Source organism: Salmo salar, chromosome ssa12, assembly GCF_905237065.1.
Source record: "Salmo salar chromosome ssa12, Ssal_v3.1, whole genome shotgun sequence".
NCBI classification, from domain to species: Eukaryota; Metazoa; Chordata; class Actinopteri; order Salmoniformes; family Salmonidae; genus Salmo; species Salmo salar.
The window spans coordinates 83814600-83838298 of NC_059453.1; the positions used below are offsets into that span (position 1 = coordinate 83814600).

The 23699-nt window shown below is 41.1% G+C and overlaps 1 protein-coding gene across 4 annotated transcripts in view; it reads left to right on the forward strand.

Annotated features, from left to right (window-relative positions):
• The window catches only part of LOC106565964 (kazrin), a 402794-nt gene that overhangs the window by 190130 nt on the left and 188965 nt on the right, over positions 1–23699 (forward strand). For all 4 annotated transcript variants that reach the window (XM_045691861.1, XM_014133668.2, XM_045691860.1 and 1 more), the window contains exon 3: positions 3780–3987. In XM_045691861.1, the coding sequence (XP_045547817.1) occupies positions 3780–3987 (208 nt within the window). The remainder of the gene's footprint in view (positions 1–3779; positions 3988–23699) is intronic.

Below are 23699 nucleotides of genomic sequence, written 5' to 3' on the forward strand. Positions count from 1 at the left end.
CATGTTGTCCACCCAATCAAAGGATCAGAAAATAAATCTAGTACTGAAAGCATAAGCTATAACTAGCTAGCTAACTAGCACTGCACTGCATAAAATGGGGTGAGTAGATGACTCAAAGAGAGAGAAAGACAGTAGTTGACCAGTTTTGAACAAATGAATTTATTACAAAATGAAGGAGAAGCAAGAGAGAAATAGAGAGAGAGAGATGTAGTCTTTTTTTCACTTTCAGTTTCACTTAATTAGCTAGCAAATGCAGCTAGCTAGTTTAGCCTACTGAAACACCCTGCTCAAACAGAGGGATGCTATGTTAGCTAGCTGGCTATGACTTTCCAACACAACACAAATCAAGGTAAGCTTTTGATTTGACAAATTTATTGCCACCGGGCCCGCGGGTGTAACTGCTTACTGACTGTACACTGTAACATTACTGCAGGATTGTAACGGGTTTACTAATGCATTAGTTCTATTAGCTATGCTGACTATGAAGTTACTTTAGCTAATATGGTGACAACGATGTAGGCTGTGTGTAGCAGTTTGGCTTGGAAAGGTTTTTTCTCCTGGTCACATACAGCTGATGTGTTGTTCATTGAAGTCCACAAGCGAAGGCAAAAGGTGAGAGGAGGAGAGCACATAGATGTGAGAAGGAATACCACGTGGCTGCTATGAAAGTGAACTGTATTTACGCGTGATCAGGGGTGTACTCATTCCGTCGATTCTGTTGAAAAACGTTTCTTAAACTGAAGCAAACAGAACAAAATTGAGATAAACATACCTGAATTTGTCCAATAGAAACTCTCGTTTGCAAATGTTGGACTAATGATAGGGAAAATTATCATGTAGTAGCCTAAACCTATCGCTGTAACATTGAACTGGGTGAATGAAATATGAATGAGAGTCATCCAATATGCTGTAATAGAAATAAGGCCATGCTCATGAATTTCTTTTTATCCTCCCTCATCTTAAATGGCACTGACCTCCACTGACTGTATGTCATATACTGTATGTCAGGGCATGACAAAAATCAACTAATGTGCTAGTGACGGAACTATAGCAAAAACTTTTCCTAAGTGTTCGTGGCAATGTCCTGCTGGTGGTTTGGAGATATCCATCATTCTGCAGTCTACCTTTCAGCTAGCCTGTGGTAATAGACTACACTGGTCCTCTCTGACTTTCTGCCACCATGTTTTATACTCACCTCTCCACCTCTGTCTCTCGCGTCTGTCCTAAAAAATATCCCCCCCAGAAAAATAGAAAAATCACAGACCTGCTGCAGTACCTCCGCGGACCTGTAGGGGGTGCAGACCCCCGTTTGAAAAACTCTGAACATAGAATGCAGTAATTAATTAGAATGCACTTCCCCAAACCGCATCAGAGCTGCTCTGTCATTGAACAGCTCATTACCCACATACATCATTATTTTATCCCTTGCTTCTCTCTCTCTCTCTCTCTCTCTCTCTCTCTCACACACACTGTGTAGAGGGTTTAGGGTAGACTACCACAGCACAGTGATTTCATATAGTACTTGTCTCGCCCTGAGGCCAGACTAACTGGTAGGTTACTACTGTACCTGAGGCACAGAGTAATGATATATAGAAGCACCAGCAGCTGCACCACATTCATTTACAAGCTTCATTTCAAACTAGGATGTGGTGGAGCTGCAGTAACTTCACAGTGAAACGGGGATCTTATGTGCGTTCACGTACTAGTCGGAACTAGGAAACTCGTTGTAGAAACATGAGCTCAGAGTTTCCCACTTAAAAGTACCAGAATCAACAAATAAGAAGCTCTACTCAAATAACGTACAGTACATTTGAACTCAGATGTTATCATTATACCAATCAGAGCTGTCTGTGATACAGACTCCCTGGTCTCGCCCTGGCCATGCCTTTATCCGCCTCTGCATTGTGTGAATACCAATGAGCACACTAACTGTTATCACCGAACCTAGACAGTGGCAGAGTGGCATGCTGTAACGTTTATCTCCCTGACTTTGTTCACAGACAGAGAATGTGTTTTGCCACTGGGAAAAATACCTGTTTAACACTGCTAATAGATTCAATCCAGATGTATGATTTGATCAAGGTGTTAGAGGTGTGCTGAACTGTAGTTATACTGAGAAGTGTTAACGATTTATCTCGCTATCTAAAGGCATACACATCCAAATCTCTGTGTTTCATAAAACTGCCTATCCCTCCAAACAGGAATTGATCTGGTAGTGTTTGTTTGTTGGGCTTAGAGATAAATGTCAAACTTGTAATCCTTTGGAGCAGTTTTTGATCATAGACATAAGCCCACAATGTTCTCTTACTGAGGCTCAATTGTAATTCTACCAGCCTCTCCTTATTTATGGGCTGTGCCTCTCACTGTCTGTTTGTCCTATGCTAAGTTTGTTTTCGGGGTTGACATGTTTTCCTCTTGGCCAGACTTGAGCCAACCCCCTTTCATTTCTTCCGATATGGGGGCGAGCTTTTCAGGGACAAAGGATGAATATATCATGAATAGAAAGAGAGGGGGTGGGATTGATAGAAAGACTGTGTGTGTGTGTGTGTGTGTGTGTGTGTGTGTGTGTGTGTGTGTGTGTGTGTGTGTGTGTGTGTGTGTGTGTGTGTGTGTGTGTGTGTGTGTGTGTGTGTGTGTGTGTGTGTGTGTGTGTGTGTGTCTGAGAGAGAGAGAAAGCAAATGTATGACCATATTAGAGACACATATTTCCCTCAGATTACACAAACAAATCCAACTGTGATAAACTCCCGTATTATTAGGTGAAATACCACAGTGTGCCATCACAGCAGCAAGATTTGTTTTGTGACCTGTTGCCACAAGAAAAGGGCAACCAGTGAAGAACAAACACCATTGCAAATAAACTATATTTATCTGTCTATTTATTTTCCCTTTTATACTTTAACTATTTGCACATCATTACAACAGTGTACGTAGCCATAATATGACATTTGAAATGTCCTTATAATTTTGCTACTTTTGTGAGTGTAATGTTTACTGTTCATTTCTGATTATTTATTTCACCTTTGTTTATTATCTATTCCCCTTGCTTTGGCAATGTAGACATGGTTCCTATGCCAATATAGCCCTTTGAATTTAATTCAGAGAGAGAGAGAGAGTGAGAGAAATGTTTGTTACAAGGACCAACACAAGTGTTTGTTACAGGGACCATCACTACATCCAAGCCAAGAAAAAAGGGAAAACAAGCTTCACATAGGAGAGTGGATTACTAAATCAGTCTGTCTGTAGGATGTGGGATACATGATGATGTATTCTGTTGTTAAAGAGTTTAAGAAGTGGAGCTTGGCTCAGTCTAACTACCTCTATCACCCACCCCACAACCCCCCCTCTCCCCTGGTGCTGCAGCACATGGTACGTTCCATTTAAAAGGGTGCATGTCATCTCTGTATGCGCTGGGTCCTCTCATAGAGCAGCTGCTCACAGCACATTCTCCTCAGCGGGAACACTCACTTTCCTTCTCCGTCTGCTGTGTTTCATCTCTTTCTCTCACTCACTTTCTGTATTTGGCAAAACACACAAATCAGGGACAGGAGGATACTGACTGTATGCAGTAACAAGTAGAAACACCATCTCTGTTCTGGCTGAACGGAGGGGAGATAAGAGGAACTGGCTGCTGGCATTTTTATGTGTGAAGTAAACTGTGAGAGAAGAAGAGGCGGAGGAGGAGAAGAAGAAGAGAGAGGGAGAGAGAGGGTATCAGTCTCTTCATCCCCTAATGCTCCACTTGACACCATGCTGCTCTGTGTGGGTTTGGTCCTCAGGGGAAAATCCTTAAAATGATGGAAGACAACAAGCAGCTGGCTCAGAGGATCGATGGGGCCATCCAGTCTGCCAGTCAGGAGGTAACCAACCTGCGCTCAGAGCTGTCTGCCACCAGCCGTAGACTGGCAGAGCTGGGGGCCAGCAGCCCCCCCTCGCCCCTGGAGAACAACCACCAGCACCACCACCATGACAGCCTCCGCTACCGGGGTGAGTTACACACCGTGTGTGTGTGTGTGTGTGTGTGTGTGTGTGTGTGTGTGTGTGTGTGTGTGTGTGTGTGTGTGTGTGTGTGTGTGTAGGGGAAGTATTTGGGGAATGCGTAACTGGACAATGGGATGACTAATCACATTCCACCGTTCTTTTGCTAACTTATTCCTGCGTTGGATAAGTCCCAGCACCCTGACAGGGATAGAGGAGTAGGAGAATGGAACTAGGACAAGGAGAAGCTGGTCCTGGTCTGCTTTCCTAGGCAGTGGTGGAGACTGTGTGTTTCTCTGCTCCCCCTGGCTCTGGCTCCGTCCTGGCTCTCTCTCTGTCTGTGTTAGCCCGGAGAGAGGAGAGTTGCTGCCAGCTGCTCCAGCATGAGTTTGGCGTCACATCACATTGTCTTAAAGGGTGGAAATGTGGAAGGACGTGGTTGATCAGGATGATATGGTCATTGTCATGTTGCTTCATTCACATCATGGCAGGCAGTAGGCATTAGGCACTAGGCTGTAGGCAGCAGGTACTAGGCACAAGGCAGTAGACACTAGGCTGTAGACACTAGGCAGTAGACACTAGGCAGTAGACACTAGGCAGTAGACACTAGGCTGTAGGCAGCAGGTACTAGGCACAAGCCAGTAGACACTAGGCTGTAGACACTAGGCAGTAGACACTAGGCAGTAGACACTAGGCAGTAGACACTAGGCAGTAGACACTAGGCAGTAGGCACTAGGCTGTAGGCAGCAGGTACTAGGCACAAGGCAGTAGACACTAGGCAGTAGACACTAGGCTGTAGACACTAGGCAGTAGGCACTAGGCTGTAGACACTAGGCAGTAGGCAGCAGGTACTAGGCACAAGGCAGTAGACACTAGGCTGTAGACACTAGGCAGTAGACACTAGGCAGTAGACACTAGGCTGTAGGCCCTAGGCAGTAGACACTAGGCAGTAGACACTAGGCAGTAGACACAAGGCAGTAGACACTAGGCAGTAGACACTAGGCAGTAGACACAAGGCAGTAGACACTAGGCAGTAGACACTAGGCAGTAGACACTAGGCAGTAGACACTAGGCAGTAGGCAGCAGGTACTAGCCACAAGGCAGTAGACACTAGGCAGTAGACACTAGGCAGTAGACACTAGGCAGTAGACACTAGGCAGTAGACACTAGGCAGTAGGCACTAGGCTGTAGGCAGCAGGTACTAGCCACAAGCCAGTAGACACTAGGCAGTAGACACTAGGCAGTAGACACTAGGCAGTAGACACTAGGCATTAGGCACTAGGCTGTAGGCAGCAGGTACTAGGCACAAGGCAGTAGACACTAGGCAGTAGACACTAGGCATTAGGCACTAGGCTGTAGGCAGCAGGTACTAGCCACAAGGCAGTAGACACTAGGCAGTAGACACTAGGCAGTAGGCACTAGGCAGTAGACACTAGGCAGTAGACACTAGGCAGTAGACACTAGGCAGTAGGCACTAGGCTGTAGACACTAGGCTGTAGACACTAGGCTGTAGACACTAGGCTGTAGACACTAGGCAGTAGACACTAGGCTGTAGACACTAGGCAGTAGACACTAGGCAGTAGACACTAGGCAGTAGACACTAGGCTGTAGGCAGCAGGTACTAGGCACAAGGCAGTAGACACTAGGCTGTAGACACTAGGCAGTAGACACTAGGCAGTAGACACTAGGCAGTAGACACTAGGCAGTAGACACTAGGCAGTAGACACTAGGCTGTAGGCCCTAGGCAGTGGGCACTAGGCACTAAGCACTAAGCTGTAGGCACTAGGCAGCAGGCAGTAGGCAGTGTCTCTTTGATCATAGATGTAGTGTAGTCTACAGAATAAGTGGGGTAGAGTTTCAGAGATTGTGTGTTTACTGAGATGGGTGTGATGGGATTTATGATAGTAGGATGATGTGAGTCTGATATTAAAGCTGCAATATGTCACTTTTTGGGCGACCCGACCAAATTCACATAAAAATGTTAGTTATAGATCTGTCATTCTCCTTTAAAGCAAGTCTTTAAAGGATCTCCCGAGTGGCGCAGCAGTCTAAGGCGCTGCATCTCAGTGCTAGAGACACCCTGTTTCGAATCCAGGCTGTATCACAACTTGCCGTGATTGGGAGTCCCATAGGGAATCTGCCACAATTGGCCCAGCGTCGTCCGGGTTTTTCCGGTGAAGGCCGTCATTGTAAATAACAATTTGTTCTTAACTGACTTGCCAAGTTAAAAAAAGGAAGCGGTAAATCTTATATGTGCGCTATTTCTATACCCTATACTCTATATTCTACACCCTATACTCTATACTCTATACCCTATACTCTATACCCTATACCCTATACTCTATACCCTATACCCTATACTCTATATTCTACACCCTATACTCTATACTCTATACCCTATACTCTATACCCTATACCCTATACTCTATACCCTATACCCTATACTCTATACTCTATACCCTATACTCTATACTCTATACCCTATACCCTATACTCTATACCCTATACTCTATACTCTATACCCTATACTCTATACCCTATACTCTATACCCTATACTCTATACCCTATACTCTATACTCTATATTCTACACCCTATACTCTATACTCTATACCCTATACTCTATATTCTACACCCTATACTCTATACTCTATACCCTATACCCTGTACCCTGTACCCTGTACTCTATACTCTATACCCTGTACTCTATACTCTATACCCTATACTCTATACCCTATACCCTATACTCTATACACTATACCCTATACCCTATACCCTATACTCTATACTCTATACCCTATACCCTATACTCTATACTCTATACTCTTTACCCTATACTCTATACCCTATATCCTATACTCTATACCCTATACCCTATACCCTATACTCTGTACCCTGTACTCTATACTCTATACCCTGTACTCTATACTCTATACTCTATACCCTATACCCTATACCCTATACCCTATACTCTATACTCTATACCCTATACCCTATACTCTATACTCTATACTCTTTACCCTATACTCTATACCCTATACTCTATACTCTATACTCTATACCCTATACTCTATACCGTATACTCTATACTCTTTACCCTATACCCTATACCCTATACTCTATACTTATTTCCCTCATTAAAATGCAAATCAATTTATAACATTTTTGACATGCGTTTTTCAGGAGTATTTTGTTGTTATTCTGTCTCTCACTGTTCAAATAAACCTACTATTAAAATTATAGACTGATCATTTCTTTGTCAGTGGGCAAACGTACAAAATCAGCAGGGGATCAAATACTTTTTTCCCTCACTGTATGTCAATGTCAGTTTGTAAGTAGTGGTGTCAGTTGGTATTGGCTGTGTGTCTGTGATGTGAGATCAGAGAGGAAGGCCTTGTAGCCTCAGGCTGTTGGTGTTCTGTATCTTCCCACATAAAAAAATACTAAAGTTTAATACAGAATACTATAGTACTTACTACAGAATTCTGTTGTAAACTTTAGTATACTGTAGTATCCCTCAATCATGTGTAATACTTAGTATAGCATTTTGTAGAAAACTTTAGTAAGTATTACAGCATTTAATTTGCATATACCCTACTCAGTCCCCACACCCATATCCCAATTTGTGCCACGCGTAAGTGAAAAACCGACATGCCAAGTATAGACCATATATTGTGCTCCTTACAGGTAATACAACAGAGCAGAAGCTCTGAACTCCACGTTCAGAACTCAGTCCTACCTACTGTATAGGTCATGTAACATTTGTTCCTTTACTATTTCTCCAGTAGGTTTCCTTTAGAAAGCCTCCTGCTTCTATATCAAATATAATAAAACAATAGTAATGTCCACAAAAACACTACAGAGAATACTACAGTAAAGTCAGCAAAAACACTACAGTAAACACTAGTATTTCTTAATTTGTGTTACTGAGTATAGGTGCCATGGAGGAGTGGAACAGGGGGTATTGAGCTGACGGGTCTGTGATACCCAGTAGGTGGGTCTGTCTAATGGTTCTCTCTGTGTGTTGAGCAGATGGTGTTGAGCAGAGCAGAAAGGCATCTCAGCTGGAGCTGGTTGGCCCTCAGGGTTTAAAGCACAGAGTCGACTGGTCAGTGTGAAATGTTTACCCAGCTCACCCTTGCTTCCTCTGCTCGACTCTGCTTGCCTAGTGGGTGGACACTGGATAGACTCTCTGTTTGAACAGGTGTCATTAGCATGTTAGAGTTCTCACACTGAGTGGATGAGATGATGGGCTGCTTTCTGGCTATCTGCTATCTGACTATCTGCTATCTGGCGGGCTGCTATCTGCTATCTGGCGGGCTGCTATCTGCTATCTGGGAGAGAGTCTGTGGTTGGGTTCAGAGCGTGATTCCCTGGCCTCCCTCCCTCTTCAGTCATGCAGCGTTAACAGGGAACCTCAATTCCACATTCACACATGCCTTTGCATCAGGGCAGTGATGTCATGCTTCCTGTTCCCCAGCCGGACAGTCGGCAGGCCAGCCAGTCAGGTGACTGGAGTTATGTGAGGCTGTTTAGTCAAAACCCAAACAGAGACACACATACAGGTAACTGCCAAAATAGAGTAAATGAGGGATACAAGGTATATTGAATGCAGATGCTTCCACACAAGTGTGGTTCCTGATTTAATGAATCAGTTAACATCCCATCATGCTTAGGGTCATGTATAAAAATGGTACCACGGCTAGAAGAAGAGATCTCAGTGACATTGAAAGAGGGGTCTCAAAGGAGCATAGGGGGTTTAAAAAGTGTGTGTGTGCGTGTACATCCATGTGTGTGTGTCACTCACCAGATCTCAGCCCAATTGAACACATATGGGAGATTCTGGAGAGGTGCCTGAGACAGCGTTTTCCACCACCATCAACAAAACACCAAATTATGGAAATTCTCGTGGAAGAATGGTGTCACATCCCTCCAATAGAGTTCCAGACACTTGTAGAATTTATGCCAAGGTGCATTGAAGCTGTTCTGGCGGCTCGTGGTGGCCCCAGGCCAGACGCTTTATGTTGGCGTTACCTTTATTTTGGCAGTTACCTATAACTCTTCCCCCACTGCATGCTAGGAAGGGAACTCAGTCACATAATCTCGCCCTGGAAGGAGAGGGGATCACAGAGCTGACCGTTTATACCGTCTTTGTTTAAGGTAATCTTACAAGATGAGGTTTAAGATTGTTCATGTGTGAGACTTAGATTTCTCTGATTTCTCCTCTTAGTGAAATTTCCCCTCTTAGTCAGAGGAGTTATCTGATACATCAGCTTCAGCACTCAGTGGATTAAGAGATTAAGACTTCTTGAAGTGTGTTTCCTTCTCTATGTCAGGGTGTTTGTAAGCCTTGCCCTGAGCCGGATCAAGGCTAGCAAACAGACAAGACTTGTTAGTATGCACAGGCTGACTCCTGTAAATATATTCTGCTGTGCAAAAATGCCAGGACTTTTTACTGTGTTTCACCTCTGTGGGACCTCAATAACATCACTGACAGATGTCCAATAAAGCTATAAAACTAGAGCTCAATCTGGTTCCTTGCCCTTGGAATCTGCCCTTCTAAAACAAACCACTGGCTGGCAGTGACACAAGATTAAACCACCACTCGCCGGCCATGATGGCCCACAACTCTCCCTAACTTTGGACCTCCTCAGAAGTAGCATCAATGAAAGTGGCAGCAAAACCAGTGTGTGTGTGTGTACTGAATGGTAGTGAATCGGCACGCATGAACCAGCCTGTTTTGTGTTTGTGTTGACTGTGTTTCCTCCCCTGGTTCTACTCTACAGTACATATCTACAGTAGGAGGCTGGGTCCACTGGGCAGCTGAATGGAACAAATGACCTGCCTCCTCTTTTTCCAGACGCTGACACTGAAGTATTCATAATGGGGTGATGACACCTCGGCATGATTGGATACTATATTAATCCATCACTTGGATGTCCGCAATCTGTTTAGCATTTCTAAATGATTCTGATGTTCCACCGCCAATCGACTACATTACTGTCGCCCCTAATACGGGTCCGACTGGGGGGAAAAGATGGTGTGAAATATCCGCCTCACACCCAATACATCTGAGCCAGTGGAGCAGTACCAGAATGGACCAAAATCAATGCACTGTAAGCCTGTTCCATTATTTATGGTTGGGGCTGATCAGTATCTTGCAGGCACTGGGTGAGCGGGCACTCATCACAGACTCATGGGAATCTGCAAATACAGTACTACTCCATAAAGCTCCTAAGACACCGCCGTAAAGAAGGCAGCCTTCAGTTGCTCATACTGTACGTAAGAGAGACACATCTGGTACAACAGGGGGAGAATACATCTCACTTACAACAGGCCGGATTGTGCTGAACACAAGAGGAAATAGTTGTAATATAAGCAGTATGTTTACTGGATGGTGTTGCACCTCTCACAGGGGGCCAGTGTCGGTCAGGGTCAAGGTTTGAGGTGAGGGATTTAGCTTTGTGTGTTTGAAGCAGAGTTAGGTTTTGATCTGAGAGGGTTGTTGGTGGTCAGAGTTTTAGTGTTATGGTTCAATTGTAGGATTAGTGATGTGGTTGGAATGAAGGACAATCTATACTCTCTTCACCCTACTGAAGCATGGTAAGGATAGGTTAGAGAGGATTGTGGACTTGCAGCGGCTGAAAGACCTTTTTGGAAGTGCACATACTGTAGTCAATTGGAAAGGGAATAAAGTCCAACACTTCTTAATACAAAATAATGGATACTCAACTTCTTTCTTCAGATGAGGGAAGTCATGCTGGTTTCTAGTACCTGCAGAGCCCTGTGAGGAAGACTACTTCTCTCCATCTGGCCTGAGTTTAGGTCTCAGCTCTCTCATTACCTCATGGTGCTCTAGAGCAGTTCTGGGATAGAGTAAGAGGAATACATGTACACACTCGGAAACCATTTAACTCAGTGAGAGACTGAGAACAGAAAGCCCCACCTCACCCCCTCTCTCCATCTCTCTCCACCTCTCTCCACCTCTCTCCTGGGACCACCCACCTTCCTGTTCACTCTCCACATGCAGAGAAAGTACACCCTGTAGTGAGCCAGAACCTCCCCCCCCACCCTCTCCTCCCCTTCTCCCAGCCCTCCCCCAGCCATGCCCTGTCTGTGGCCAATGCAGCGGGAGAGGAACTTTGTCCGAATAATAGCCAGAGGCAGGTCACCCCCACCCCTCTCTCTCTCTTCCGCTCTACCCCTCCTCTCTCTCTCTTCCGCTCTACCCCTCCTCTCTCTCTCTTCCGCTCTACCCCTCCTCTCTCTCTCATTTTAATTCAATTCAAGGGGCTTTATCGGCATGGGAAACATATATTTACATTGCCAAAGCAAGTGAAATGGATAAATAAAAGTGAAATAAACAATACGAATGAAATGTAAACATTATACTCACAGAAGTTCCAAAAGAATAAAGACATTACAAATGTCATATTATGTCTACAAACAGTGCTGTAGCGATGTGCAAATAGTTAAAGTACAAAAGAGAAAATAAATAATGATGGGTTGTATTTACAATGGTGTTTGTTCTTCACTGGTTGCCCTTTTCTTGTGCCAACAGGTCACAAATCTTGATGCTCTGATTGCACATTTTGGTATTTCACCCAATAGATATGGGAGTTTATCAAAATTTGATTTGTTTTCAAATTCTTTGTGGGTCTGTCTAATCTGAGGGAAATATATGTCTCTAATTTAGGTCATACATTTGTCAGGAGTTTAGGATGTGCACAGTTTCCACCTCATTTTGTGGGTGGTGTGCACATAGCCTGTCTTCTCTTGAGAGCCAGGTTTGCCAACGGCGACCTTTCTTAATAGCAAGGCTATGCTCACTGAATCTGAACAAAGCTTTCCTTCATTTCGGGTCAGTCACAGTAATCAGGTATTCTGCCACTGAGTAATCTCTGTTTCGGGCTAAATGGTATTCTAGTTTGCTCAGTTGTTTTGATAATTATTTCCAATGTGTCAAGTAATTATCATTTTGTTTTCTCATGATATTGTTGGGTCTAATTGTGTTGCTGTCCTGGAGCTCTTTGTGGTATGTTTGTGTTTGTGAACAGAGCCCCAGGACCAGCTTGCTTAGGGGACTCTTCTCCAGGTTCATCTCTTCGCTTCCTTTTAGGTGGTTGTCGAATTGAATGTCTCTTTTTGGGATTTTGATCATTAGCGTGTATTGGCCTAATTCTGCTCTGCATGCATTATTTGGTGTTTTACGTTGTACATGGAGGACATTTTTGCAGAATTCTGCATGCAGAGTCTCAATTTGTTTTTTGTCCCATTTTGTGAATTCTTGGTTGGTGAGCGGACCCCAGACCTCACAACCATAAAGGGCAATGGGTTCTATAACAGATTAATGTATTTTTAGCCAGATCCTAATTGATATGTCAAATTTTATGTTCCTTTTGATGGCATAGAAGGCCCTTCTTACTTTGCTCTCAGATCGTTCACAGCTTTGTGGAAGTTATCTGTGGCGCTGATGTTTAGGCCGAGGTATGTATAGTTTTTTGTGTGCTCTAGGGCAACGGTGTCTAGATGGAATTTGTATTTGTGGTCCTGGCAACTGGACCTTTTTTGGAAGACCATTATTTATTTCTGAATACTTTCCGAATGCACTGTATATGGTTTTTGCTGTTTGTTCATTGTTGTAGTACCAAAACGACTGGAGAAGTGGTTTATCCACATATCTCTGTTTTGGATAGATAACTCTTCGTGTGGTTGTTTGTTTAGTGTGTTCCAATTTTCCCAGAAGTGGTTCGATTCTATGGATTCTCTCTCTCTCTCTCTCTCTCTCTCTCTCTCTCTCTCTCTCTCTCGCGCTCTCTCGCTCTCGCTCTCTCTCTCTCTTTACCCTCCCCCTCTCTCTCTCTATAGGGAAGGCTATTAATTCCTTCAGCAGAGATCTCCAGCGGCTCCAGGGGCCCCAGCTCCACTACTAGTTGAGCCCGAGGCAGTGGGGCAGTGGGGCAGTGAGGCAGTGAGGCAGTCGGGCAGTGGGGCAGTGGGGCAGTGAGGCAGTGAGGCAGTGGGGCAGTGAGGCACCACTCCACTAGGGAGGAATGGGAGCTGGACCCCTATGATGTTGGCCATGGCCTTGTACAAAGAGAGAGAGAGAGAGAGAGATGAAGATTGAAGAGCTAGCATCTCAGTGCACTTTCTTTTTGAGAAATACAGGAACACCTTACTCAGAGTTTAATGAATTGGAAATAGAAGAAATTGGATTTTGCTGCAATAATTCAATTGAACTTCAGATTTCCTGTGTAGAATATAGGTCTGACAAAACCAATTGCACACATGCAGTTTAGTGTGTCCATTGACTAGACTAGTATGATTTGTGTTTACATTGTCAGCCATTATTCTACAGTGCCTGGTAGTGGCTTGTAATGCATAAGGACTTTATTGTCATCTGTCTGTCTCCTCTGTGCTCTGTTAATAAGGCCAGGCCTGGTAATGAGTCCATTGAGACAGAGCCAGGCACGTTGCAGACAGACAGGCCTGTATCAGTGTGAACAGTAGGACCATACAGAATGATGGAGTAACTGCAAGATGTTTTAGGGATTTTTAGGAGGAAGCCGGCTTGGTGCAAGTTTCTGTTTAATTTCATGTAGGGAAAGTCAAGAAATGAGAAATGGTGATAATGTTTACATTTTGTTTTAGTCACCATCATTCAGTTGAAGGTCGGGGTTGACAAGGCATAGGGTTTAGTGAAAGGGTTAGTGAAGGGGATAGTGAAGTGGTGTAATGTTTGGGAGTAAGTTGTGGATTTCATTGGGGTCAAAAGATCCTAATGAAAAGTGACCTCCGCTTGTTTTGGGATTGATGGATTTGGAAAACTAGGACGGTCAGAAAAGTGCCCCTCTTTCTACCTAGTGAGGGGCCACACCTCTTCCTCTGGGGCCCTGCCTGCCCTGCCTGGTGAGGGGCCACACCTCTCCCTCTGGGGCCCTGCCTGCCCTGCCTGGTGAGGGGCCACACCTCTCCATCAGGGACCCTACCTGCCCTGCCTGGTGAGGGGCCACACCTCTCCCTCTGGGGTCCTGTCTGCCCTGCCTTGTGAGGGGCCACACCGCTCCATCAGGGGCCCTACCTGCCCTGCCAGGTGGTGCAACTGGTGACGGTGGCTCTTCTCTGCAGCTGGGCAGCAGATGGCCTCGGTGGTGACGGCAGGCAGCCGATGACATGAACTGTCCTTTATTGGGACCGGCTGAGGCTAAGACAAGCAGTGGAGCAGAACCAGGAAGGGAGCAAGAGAGACGCAGGCAGGGAGAGAGATGCCAGCTTTATGACAGGGTACAACTGAGGAGACACAATGAGCCCATCTGATACTTTCACATATTGGACTTGGAAGTCAGAGAAAGTTAGTTCAAGGAGAAACAAATAGTGTTTTTAACCATGAAAATAACTATTTAATGGATTCCTTCCCATTGTGATGGTATTGTTGCTATGGTTGAAGCAGTGATGGTATTGTTGCTATGGTTGAAGCAGTGATGGTATTGTTAATATGGTTGAAGCAGTGATGATATTGTTAAAATGGTTGAAGCAGTGATGGTATTGTTAATATGGTTGAAGCAGTGATGATATTGTTGCTATGGTTGAAGCAGTGATGATATTGTTAATATGGTTGAAGCAGTGATGATATTGTTGCTATGGTTGAAGCAGTGATGATATTGTTGCTATGGTTGAAGCAGTGATGATATTGTTAATTTGGATAAAGCAGTGATGATATTGTTAATATGTTGAAGCAGTGATGATATTGTTAATTTGGTTGAAGCAGTGATGATATTGTTGCTATGGTTGAAGCAGTGATGCTATTGTTGCTATGGTTGAAGCAGTGATGATATTGTTAATATGGTTGAAGCAGTGATGATATTGTTGCTATGGTTGAAGCAGTGATGGTATTGTTACTATGGTTGAAGCAGTGATGATATTGTTGCTATGGTTGTAGCAGTGATGATATTGTTAATATGGTTGAAGCAGTGATGGTATTGTTACTATGGTTGAAGCAGTGATGGTATTGTTACTATGGTTGAAGCAGTGATGATATTGTTGCTATGGTTGAAGCAGTGATGATATTGTTGCTATGGTTGAAGCAGTGATGGTATTGTTAGTATGGTTGAAGCAGTGATGATATTGTTAATATGGTTGAAGCAGTGATGATATTGTTAATATGGTTGAAGCAGTGATGATATTGTTAGTATGGTTGAAGCAGTGATGGTATTGTTGCTATGGTTGAAGCAGTGATGATATTGTTAATATGGTTGAAGCAGGGATGATATTGTTGCTATGGTTGAAGCAGTGATGGTATTGTTAATATGGTTGAAGCAGTGATGATATTGTTAAAATGGTTGAAGCAGTGATGGTATTGTTAATATGGTTGAAGCAGTGATGATATTGTTGCTATGGTTGAAGCAGTGATGATATTGTTAATATGGTTGAAGCAGTGATGATATTGTTGCTATGGTTGAAGCAGTGATGATATTGTTGCTATGGTTGAAGCAGTGATGATATTGTTAATTTGGATAAAGCAGTGATGATATTGTTAATATGTTGAAGCAGTGATGATATTGTTAATATGGTTGAAGCAGTGATGATATTGTTGCTATGGTTGAAGCAGTGATGCTATTGTTGCTATGGTTGAAGCAGTGATGATATTGTTAATATGGTTGAAGCAGTGATGATATTGTTGCTATGGTTGAAGCAGTGATGGTATTGTTACTATGGTTGAAGCAGTGATGATATTGTTGCTATGGTTGTAGCAGTGATGATATTGTTAATATGGTTGAAGCAGTGATGGTATTGTTACTATGGTTGAAGCAGTGATGGTATTGTTACTATGGTTGAAGCAGTGATGATATTGTTGCTATGGTTGAAGCAGTGATGATATTGTTGCTATGGTTGAAGCAGTGATGGTATTGTTAGTATGGTTGAAGCAGTGATGATATTGTTAATATGGTTGAAGCAGTGATGATATTGTTAATATGGTTGAAGCAGTGATGATATTGTTAGTATGGTTGAAGCAGTGATGGTATTGTTGCTATGGTTGAAGCAGTGATGATATTGTTAATATGGTTGAAGCAGGGATGATATTGTTGCTATGGTTGAAGCAGTGATGGTATTGTTAATATGGTTGAAGCAGTGATGATATTGTTAATATGGTTGAAGCAGTGATGATATTGTTAATATGGTTGAAGCAGTGATGATATTGTTAATATGGTTGAAGCAGTGATGATATTGTTAATATGGTTGAAGCAGTGATGATATTGTTGCTATGGTTGAAGCAGTGATGATATTGTTGCTATGGTTGAAGCAGTGATGATAGTGTTGCTATGGTTGAAGCAGTGATGATAGTGTTGCTATGGTTGAAGCAGTGATGATATTGTTGCTATGGTTGAAGCAGTGATGATATTGTTGCTATGGTTGAAGCAGTGATGATATTGTTGCTATGGTTGAAGCAGTGATGGTATTGTTAATATGGTTGAAGCAGTGATGATATTGTTAATATGGTTGAAGCAGTGATGGTATTGTTAATATGGTTGAAGCAGTGATGATATTGTTAATATGGTTGAAGCAGTGATGATATTGTTGCTATGGTTGAAGCAGTGATGATATTGTTAATATGGTTGAAGCATTGATGATTTTGTTAGTATGGTTGAAGCAGTGATGGTATTGTCAATATGGTTGAAGCAGTGATCGTATTGTTAATATGGTTGAAGCAGTGATGATATTGTTGCTATGGTTGAAGCAGTGATGATATTGTTATTATGGTTGAAGCAGTGATGATTTTGTTAATATGGTTGAAGCAGTGATGATTTTGTTAATATGGTTGAAGCAGTGATGGTATTGTTAATATGGTTGAAGCAGTGATGATATTGTTTATATGGTTGAAGCAGTGATGATATTGTTAATATGGTTGAAGCAGTGACGATATTGTTAATATGGTTGAAGCAGTGATGGTATTGTTAATATGGTTGAGTAAGTGATGGTATTGTTGCTATGGTTGAAGCAGTGATGGTATTGTTGCTATGGTTGAAGCAGTGATGATATTGTTAATATGGTTGAAGCAGTGATGATATTGTTAATATGGTTGAAGCAGTGATGATATTGTTTATATGGTTGAAGCAGTGATGATATTGTTAATATGGTTGAAGCAGTGACGATATTGTTAATATGGTTGAAGCAGTGATGGTATTGTTAATATGGTTGAGTAAGTGATGGTATTGTTGCTATGGTTGAAGCAGTGATGGTATTGTTGCTATGGTTGAAGCAGTGATGATATTGTTAATATGGTTGAAGCAGTGATGATATTGTTAATATGGTTGAAGCAGTGATGGTATTGTTAATATGGTTGAAGCAGTGATGATATTGTTACTATGGTTGAAGCAGTGATGGTATTGTTGCTATGGTTGAAGCAGTGATGGTATTGTTGCTATGGTTGAAGCAGTGATGATATTGTTAACATGGTTGAAGCAGTGAGGATATTGCTAATATGGTTGAAGCAGTGATGGTATTGTGAATATGGTTGAAGCAGTGATGGTATTATTGCTATGGTTGAAGCAGTGATGATATTGTTGCTATGGTTGAAGCAGTGATGATATTGTTAATATGGCTGAAGCAGGGATGATATTGTTAACATGGTTGAAGCAGTGATGATATTGTTAATATGGTTGAAGCAGGGATGAGTTTGTTAATATGGTTGAAGCAGTGATGATATTGTTGCTATGGTTGAAGCAGTGATGGTATTGTTGCTATGGTTGAAGCAGTGATGGTATTGTTATTATGGTTGAAGCAGTGATGGTATTGTTGCTATGGTTGAAGCAGTGATGCTATTGTTGCTATGGTTGAAGCAGTGATGATATTGTTAATATGGTTGAAGCAGTGATGATATTGTTAATATGTTTGAAGCAGTGATGATATTGTTGCTATGGTTGAAGCAGTGATGGTATTGTTAATATGGTTGAAGCAGGGATGATATTGTTAATATGGTTGAAGCAGTGATGATATTGTTGCTATGGTTGAAGCAGTGATGATATTGTTAATATGGTTGAAGCAGGGATGATATTGTTGCTATGGTTGAAGCAGTGATGATATTGTTGCTATGGATAAAGCAGTGATGATATTGTTAATATGGTTGAAGCAGTGATGATATTGTTGCTATGGTTGAAGCAGTGATGGTATTGTTGCTATGGTTGAAGCAGTGATGATATTGTTAATATGGTTGAAGCAGTGATGGTATTGTTGCTATGGTCCAAGCAGTGATGGTATTGTTGCTATGGTTGAAGCAGTGATGGTATTGTTAATATGGTTGAAGCAGTGATGATATTGTTGCTATGGTTGTAGCAGTGATGGTATTGTTAATATGGTTGAAGCAGTGATGATATTGTTGCTATGGTTGAAGCAGTGATGATATTGTTGCTATGGTTGAAGCAGTGATGATATTGTTGCTATGGTTGAAGCAGTGATGATAGTGTTGCTATGGTTGAAGCAGTGATGATATTGTTAATATGGTTGAAGCAGTGATGATATTGGTGCTATGGTTGAAGCAGTGATGATATTGGTGCTATGGTTGAAGCAGTGATGATATTGTTAATATGGTTGAAGCAGTGATGGTATTGTTAGTATGGTTGAAGCAGTGATGATATTGTTAACATGGTTGAAGCAGTGATGATATTGTTAATATGGTTGAAGCAGTGATGGTATTGTTAATATGGTTGAAGCAGTGATGGTATTGTTAATATGGTTGAAGCAGTAATGATATTGTTATTATGGTTGAAGCAGTGATGGTATTGTTAATATGGTTGAAGCAGTGATGATATTGTTGATATGGTTGAAGCAGTGATGATATTGTTGCTATGGTTGAAGCAGTGATGATATTGTTAATATGGTTGAAGCAGTGATGGTATTGTTGCTATGGTTGAAGCAGTGATGATATTGTTGCTATGGATAAAGCAGTGATGATATTGTTAATATGGTTGAAGCTGTGATGATATTGTTAATATGGTTGAAGCAGTGATGATTTTGTTAATATGGTTGAAGCAGTGATGATTTTGTTAATATGGTTGAAGCAGTGATGGTATTGTTAATATGGTTGAAGGAGTGACGATATTGTTAATATGGTTGAAGCAGTGATGGTATTGTTAATATGGTTGAGTAAGTGATGGTATTGTGCTATGGTTGAAGCAGTGATGGTATTGTTGCTATGGTTGAAGCAGTGATGATATTGTTAATATGGTTGAAGCAGTGATGATATTGTTAATATGGTTGAAGCAGTGATGGTATTGTTAATATGGTTGAAGCAGTGATGATATTGTTAATATGGTTGAAGCAGTGATGATATTGTTAATATGGTTGAAGCAGTGATGATATTGTTAGTATGGTTGAAGCAGTGATGGTATTGTTAATATGGTTGAAGCAGTGATGATATTGTTAATATGGTTGAAGCAGTGATGATATTGTTAATATGGTTGAAGCAGTGACGATATTGTTAATATGGTTGAAGCAGTGATGGTATTGTTGCTATGGTCCAAGCAGTGATGGTATTGTTGCTATGGTTGAAGCAGTGATGATATTGTTAACATGGTTGAAGCAGTGAGGATATTGCTAATATGGTTGAAGCAGTGATGGTATTGTGAATATGGTTGAAGCAGTGATGGTATTGTTGCTATGGTTGAAGCAGTGATGATATTGTTGCTATGGTTGAAGCAGTGATGGTATTGTTAACATGGTTGAAGCAGTGAGGATATTGCTAATATGGTTGAAGCAGTGATGGTATTGTTAATATGGTTGAAGCAGTGATGATATTGTTAATATGGTTGAAGCAGTGATGATTTTGTTAGTATGATTGAAGCAGTGATGGTATTGTTAATATGGTTGAAGCAGTGATGATATTGTTAATATGGTTGAAGCAGTGATGGTATTGTTAATATGCTTGAAGCAGTGATGATATTGTTGCTATGGTTGAAGCAGTGATGATATTGTTAATATGGTTGAAGCAGTGATGATATTGTTAACATGGTTGAAGCAGTGATGATATTGTTGCTATGGTTGAAGCAGTGATGGTATTGTTGCTATGGTTGAAGCAGTGATGGTATTGTTGCTATGGTTGAAGCAGTGATGATATTGTTAATATGGTTGAAGCAGTGATGATATTGTTAATATGGTTGAAGCAGTGATGATATTGTTGCTATGGTTGAAGCAGTGATGATATTGTTGCTATGGTTGAAGGAGTCATGATATTGTTAATATGGTTGAAGGAGTGACGATATTGTTAATATGGTTGAAGCAGTGATGGTATTGTTAATATGGTTGAGTAAGTGATGGTATTGTGCTATGGTTGAAGCAGTGATGGTATTGTTGCTATGGTTGAAGCAGTGATGATATTGTTAATATGGTTGAAGCAGTGATGATATTGTTAATATGGTTGAAGCAGTGATGGTATTGTTAATATGGTTGAGTAAGTGATGGTATTGTGCTATGGTTGAAGCAGTGATGGTATTGTTGCTATGGTTGAAGCAGTGATGATATTGTTAATATGGTTGAAGCAGTGATGGTATTGTTAATATGGTTGAGTAAGTGATGGTATTGTGCTATGGTTGAAGCAGTGATGGTATTGTTGCTATGGTTGAAGCAGTGATGATATTGTTAACATGGTTGAAGCAGTGAGGATATTGCTAATATGGTTGAAGCAGTGATGGTATTGTGAATATGGTTGAAGCAGTGATGGTATTGTTGCTATGGTTGAAGCAGTGATGATATTGTTGCTATGGTTGAAGCAGTGATGGTATTGTTAACATGGTTGAAGCAGTGAGGATATTGCTAATATGGTTGAAGCAGTGATGGTATTGTTAATATGGTTGAAGCAGTGATGATATTGTTAATATGGTTGAAGCAGTGATGATTTTGTTAGTATGATTGAAGCAGTGATGGTATTGTTAATATGTTTGAAGCAGTGATGGTATTGTTAATATGGTTGAAGCAGTGATGGTATTGTTAATATGGTTGAAGCAGTGATGATATTGTTGCTATGGTTGAAGCAGTGATGATATTGTTAATATGGTTGAAGCAGTGATGATATTGTTAACATGGTTGAAGCAGTGATGATATTGTTGCTATGGTTGAAGCAGTGATGGTATTGTTGCTATGGTTGAAGCAGTGATGGTATTGTTGCTATGGTTGAAGCAGTGATGATATTGTTAATATGGTTGAAGCAGTGATGATATTGTTAATATGGTTGAAGCAGTGATGATATTGTTGCTATGGTTGAAGCAGTGATGATATTGTTGCTATGGTTGAAGCAGTGATGGTATTGTTGCTATGGTTGAAGCAGTGATGATATTGTTAACATGGTTGAAGCAGTGAGGATATTGCTAATATGGTTGAAGCAGTGATGGTATTGTTGCTATGGTTGAAGCAGTGATGGTATTGTGAATATGGTTGAAGCAGTGATGATATTGTTGCTATGGTTGAAGCAGTGATGATATTGTTAATATGGCTGAAGCAGGGATGATATTGTTAACATGGTTGAAGCAGTGATGGTATTGTTAATATGGTTGAAGCAGTGATGATATTGTTAATATGGTTGAAGCAGTGATGGTATTGTTAATATGGTTGAAGCAGTGACGATATTGTTAATATGGTTGAAGCAGTGACGATATTGTTAATATGGTTGAAGCAGTGATGATTTTGTTAATATGGTTGAAGCAGTGATGGTATTGTTAATATGGTTGAAGCAGTGATGGTATTGTTAATATGGTTGAAGCAGTGTTGATATTGTTAATATGGTTGAAGCAGTGATGATATTGTTAATATGGTTGAAGCAGTGATGATATTGTTAATATGGTTGAAGCAGTGATGGTATTGTTAATATGGTTGAAGCAGTGATGATATTGTTAATATGGTTGAAGCAGTGACGATATTGTTAATATGGTTGAAGCAGTGATGGTATTTTTAATATGGTTGAGTCAGTGATGGTATTGTTGCTATGGTTGAAGCAGTGATGGTATTGTTGCTATGGTTGAAGCAGTGATGATATTGTTAATATGGTTGAAGCAGTGATGATATTGTTAATATGGTTGAAGCAGTGATGATATTGTTGCTATGGTTGAAGCAGTGATGATATTGTTGCTATGGTTGAAGTAGTGATGGTATTGTTGCTATGGTTGAAGCAGTGATGATATTGTTAACATGGTTGAAGCAGTGAGGATATTGCTAATATGGTTGAAGCAGTGATGGTATTGTGAATATGGTTGAAGCAGTGATGGTATTGTGAATATGGTTGAAGCAGTGATGATATTGTTGCTATGGTTGAAGCAGTGATGATATTGTTAATATGGCTGAAGCAGGGATGATATTGTTAACATGGTTGAAGCAGTGATGATATTGTTAATATGGTTGAAGCAGTGATGAGTTTGTTAATATGGTTGAAGCAGGGATGATATTGTTAATATGGTTGAAGCAGTGATGATTTTTTAATATGGTTGAAGCAGTGATGATATTGTTATTATGGTTGAAGCAGTGATGATATTGTTAATATGGTTGAAGCAGTGATGGTATTGTTAATATGGTTGAAGCAGTGATGATATTGTTAATATGGTTGAAGCAGTGATGATATTGTTGCTATGGTTGAAGCAGTGATGATATTGTTAATATGGTTGAAGCAGTGATGATTTTGTTAGTATGGTTGAAGCAGTGATGGTATTGTTAATATGGTTGAAGCAGTGATGGTATTGTTAATATGGTTGAAGCAGTGATGATATTGTTAATATGGTTGAAGCAGTGATGGTATTGTTAATATGGTTGAAGCAGTGATGATATTGTTAATATGGTTGAAGCAGTGATGATATTGTTGCTATGGTTGAAGCAGTGATGATATTGTTAATATGGTTGAAGCATTGATGATTTTGTTAGTATGGTTGAAGCAGTGATGGTATTGTCAATATGGTTGAAGCAGTGATCGTATTGTTAATATGGTTGAAGCAGTGATGATATTGTTGCTATGGTTGAAGCAGTGATGATATTGTTATTATGGTTGAAGCAGTGATGGTATTGTTAATATGGTTGAAGCAGTGATGATGGTATTGTGAATATGGTTGAAGCAGTGATGATGGTATTGTGAATATGGTTGAAGCAGTGATGATGGTATTGTTAATATGGTTGAAGCTGTGATGATATTGTTAATATGGTTGAAGCAGTGATGGTATTGTAATATGGTTGAAGCAGTGATGATATTGTTAATATGGTTGAAGCAGTGATGATTTTTGTTGCTATTGTTGAAGCAGTGATGATATTGTTGCTATGGTTGAAGCAGGGATGGTATTGTTAATATTCTTCATTCCAAGATGGTGTAGCAGTTCTGACGTCCTTTACCCTCCTCTTGTCGTGTCCCGTGTATATATATATATATTTACATATTTTTCTTCACATATCTTTTTACATTTTTTCTTCTAAAAACTCAACCTCAAAGCACTCTCCTGCAACCCGCCTCACCTATTTAAAAAATAAAGTATTATTTACCTCAAATCTGAAATCCACAACAGAAGCTAGCCAGAGGTTAGCCATTTTCACTGGCTAACGTTGAAGTTCAGCTAGCCACGGTTAGCAGTCAGATATCAGATATCCATTAGCTCGAAAAGCTATCGCCAGTCTTTGTACAGCGCGACTCAGACCAGAGCATACCGGTCCTATTCTCTCTCCTTTCCCCGGATTTCTACCGCATGCTCTGGACATTTACAC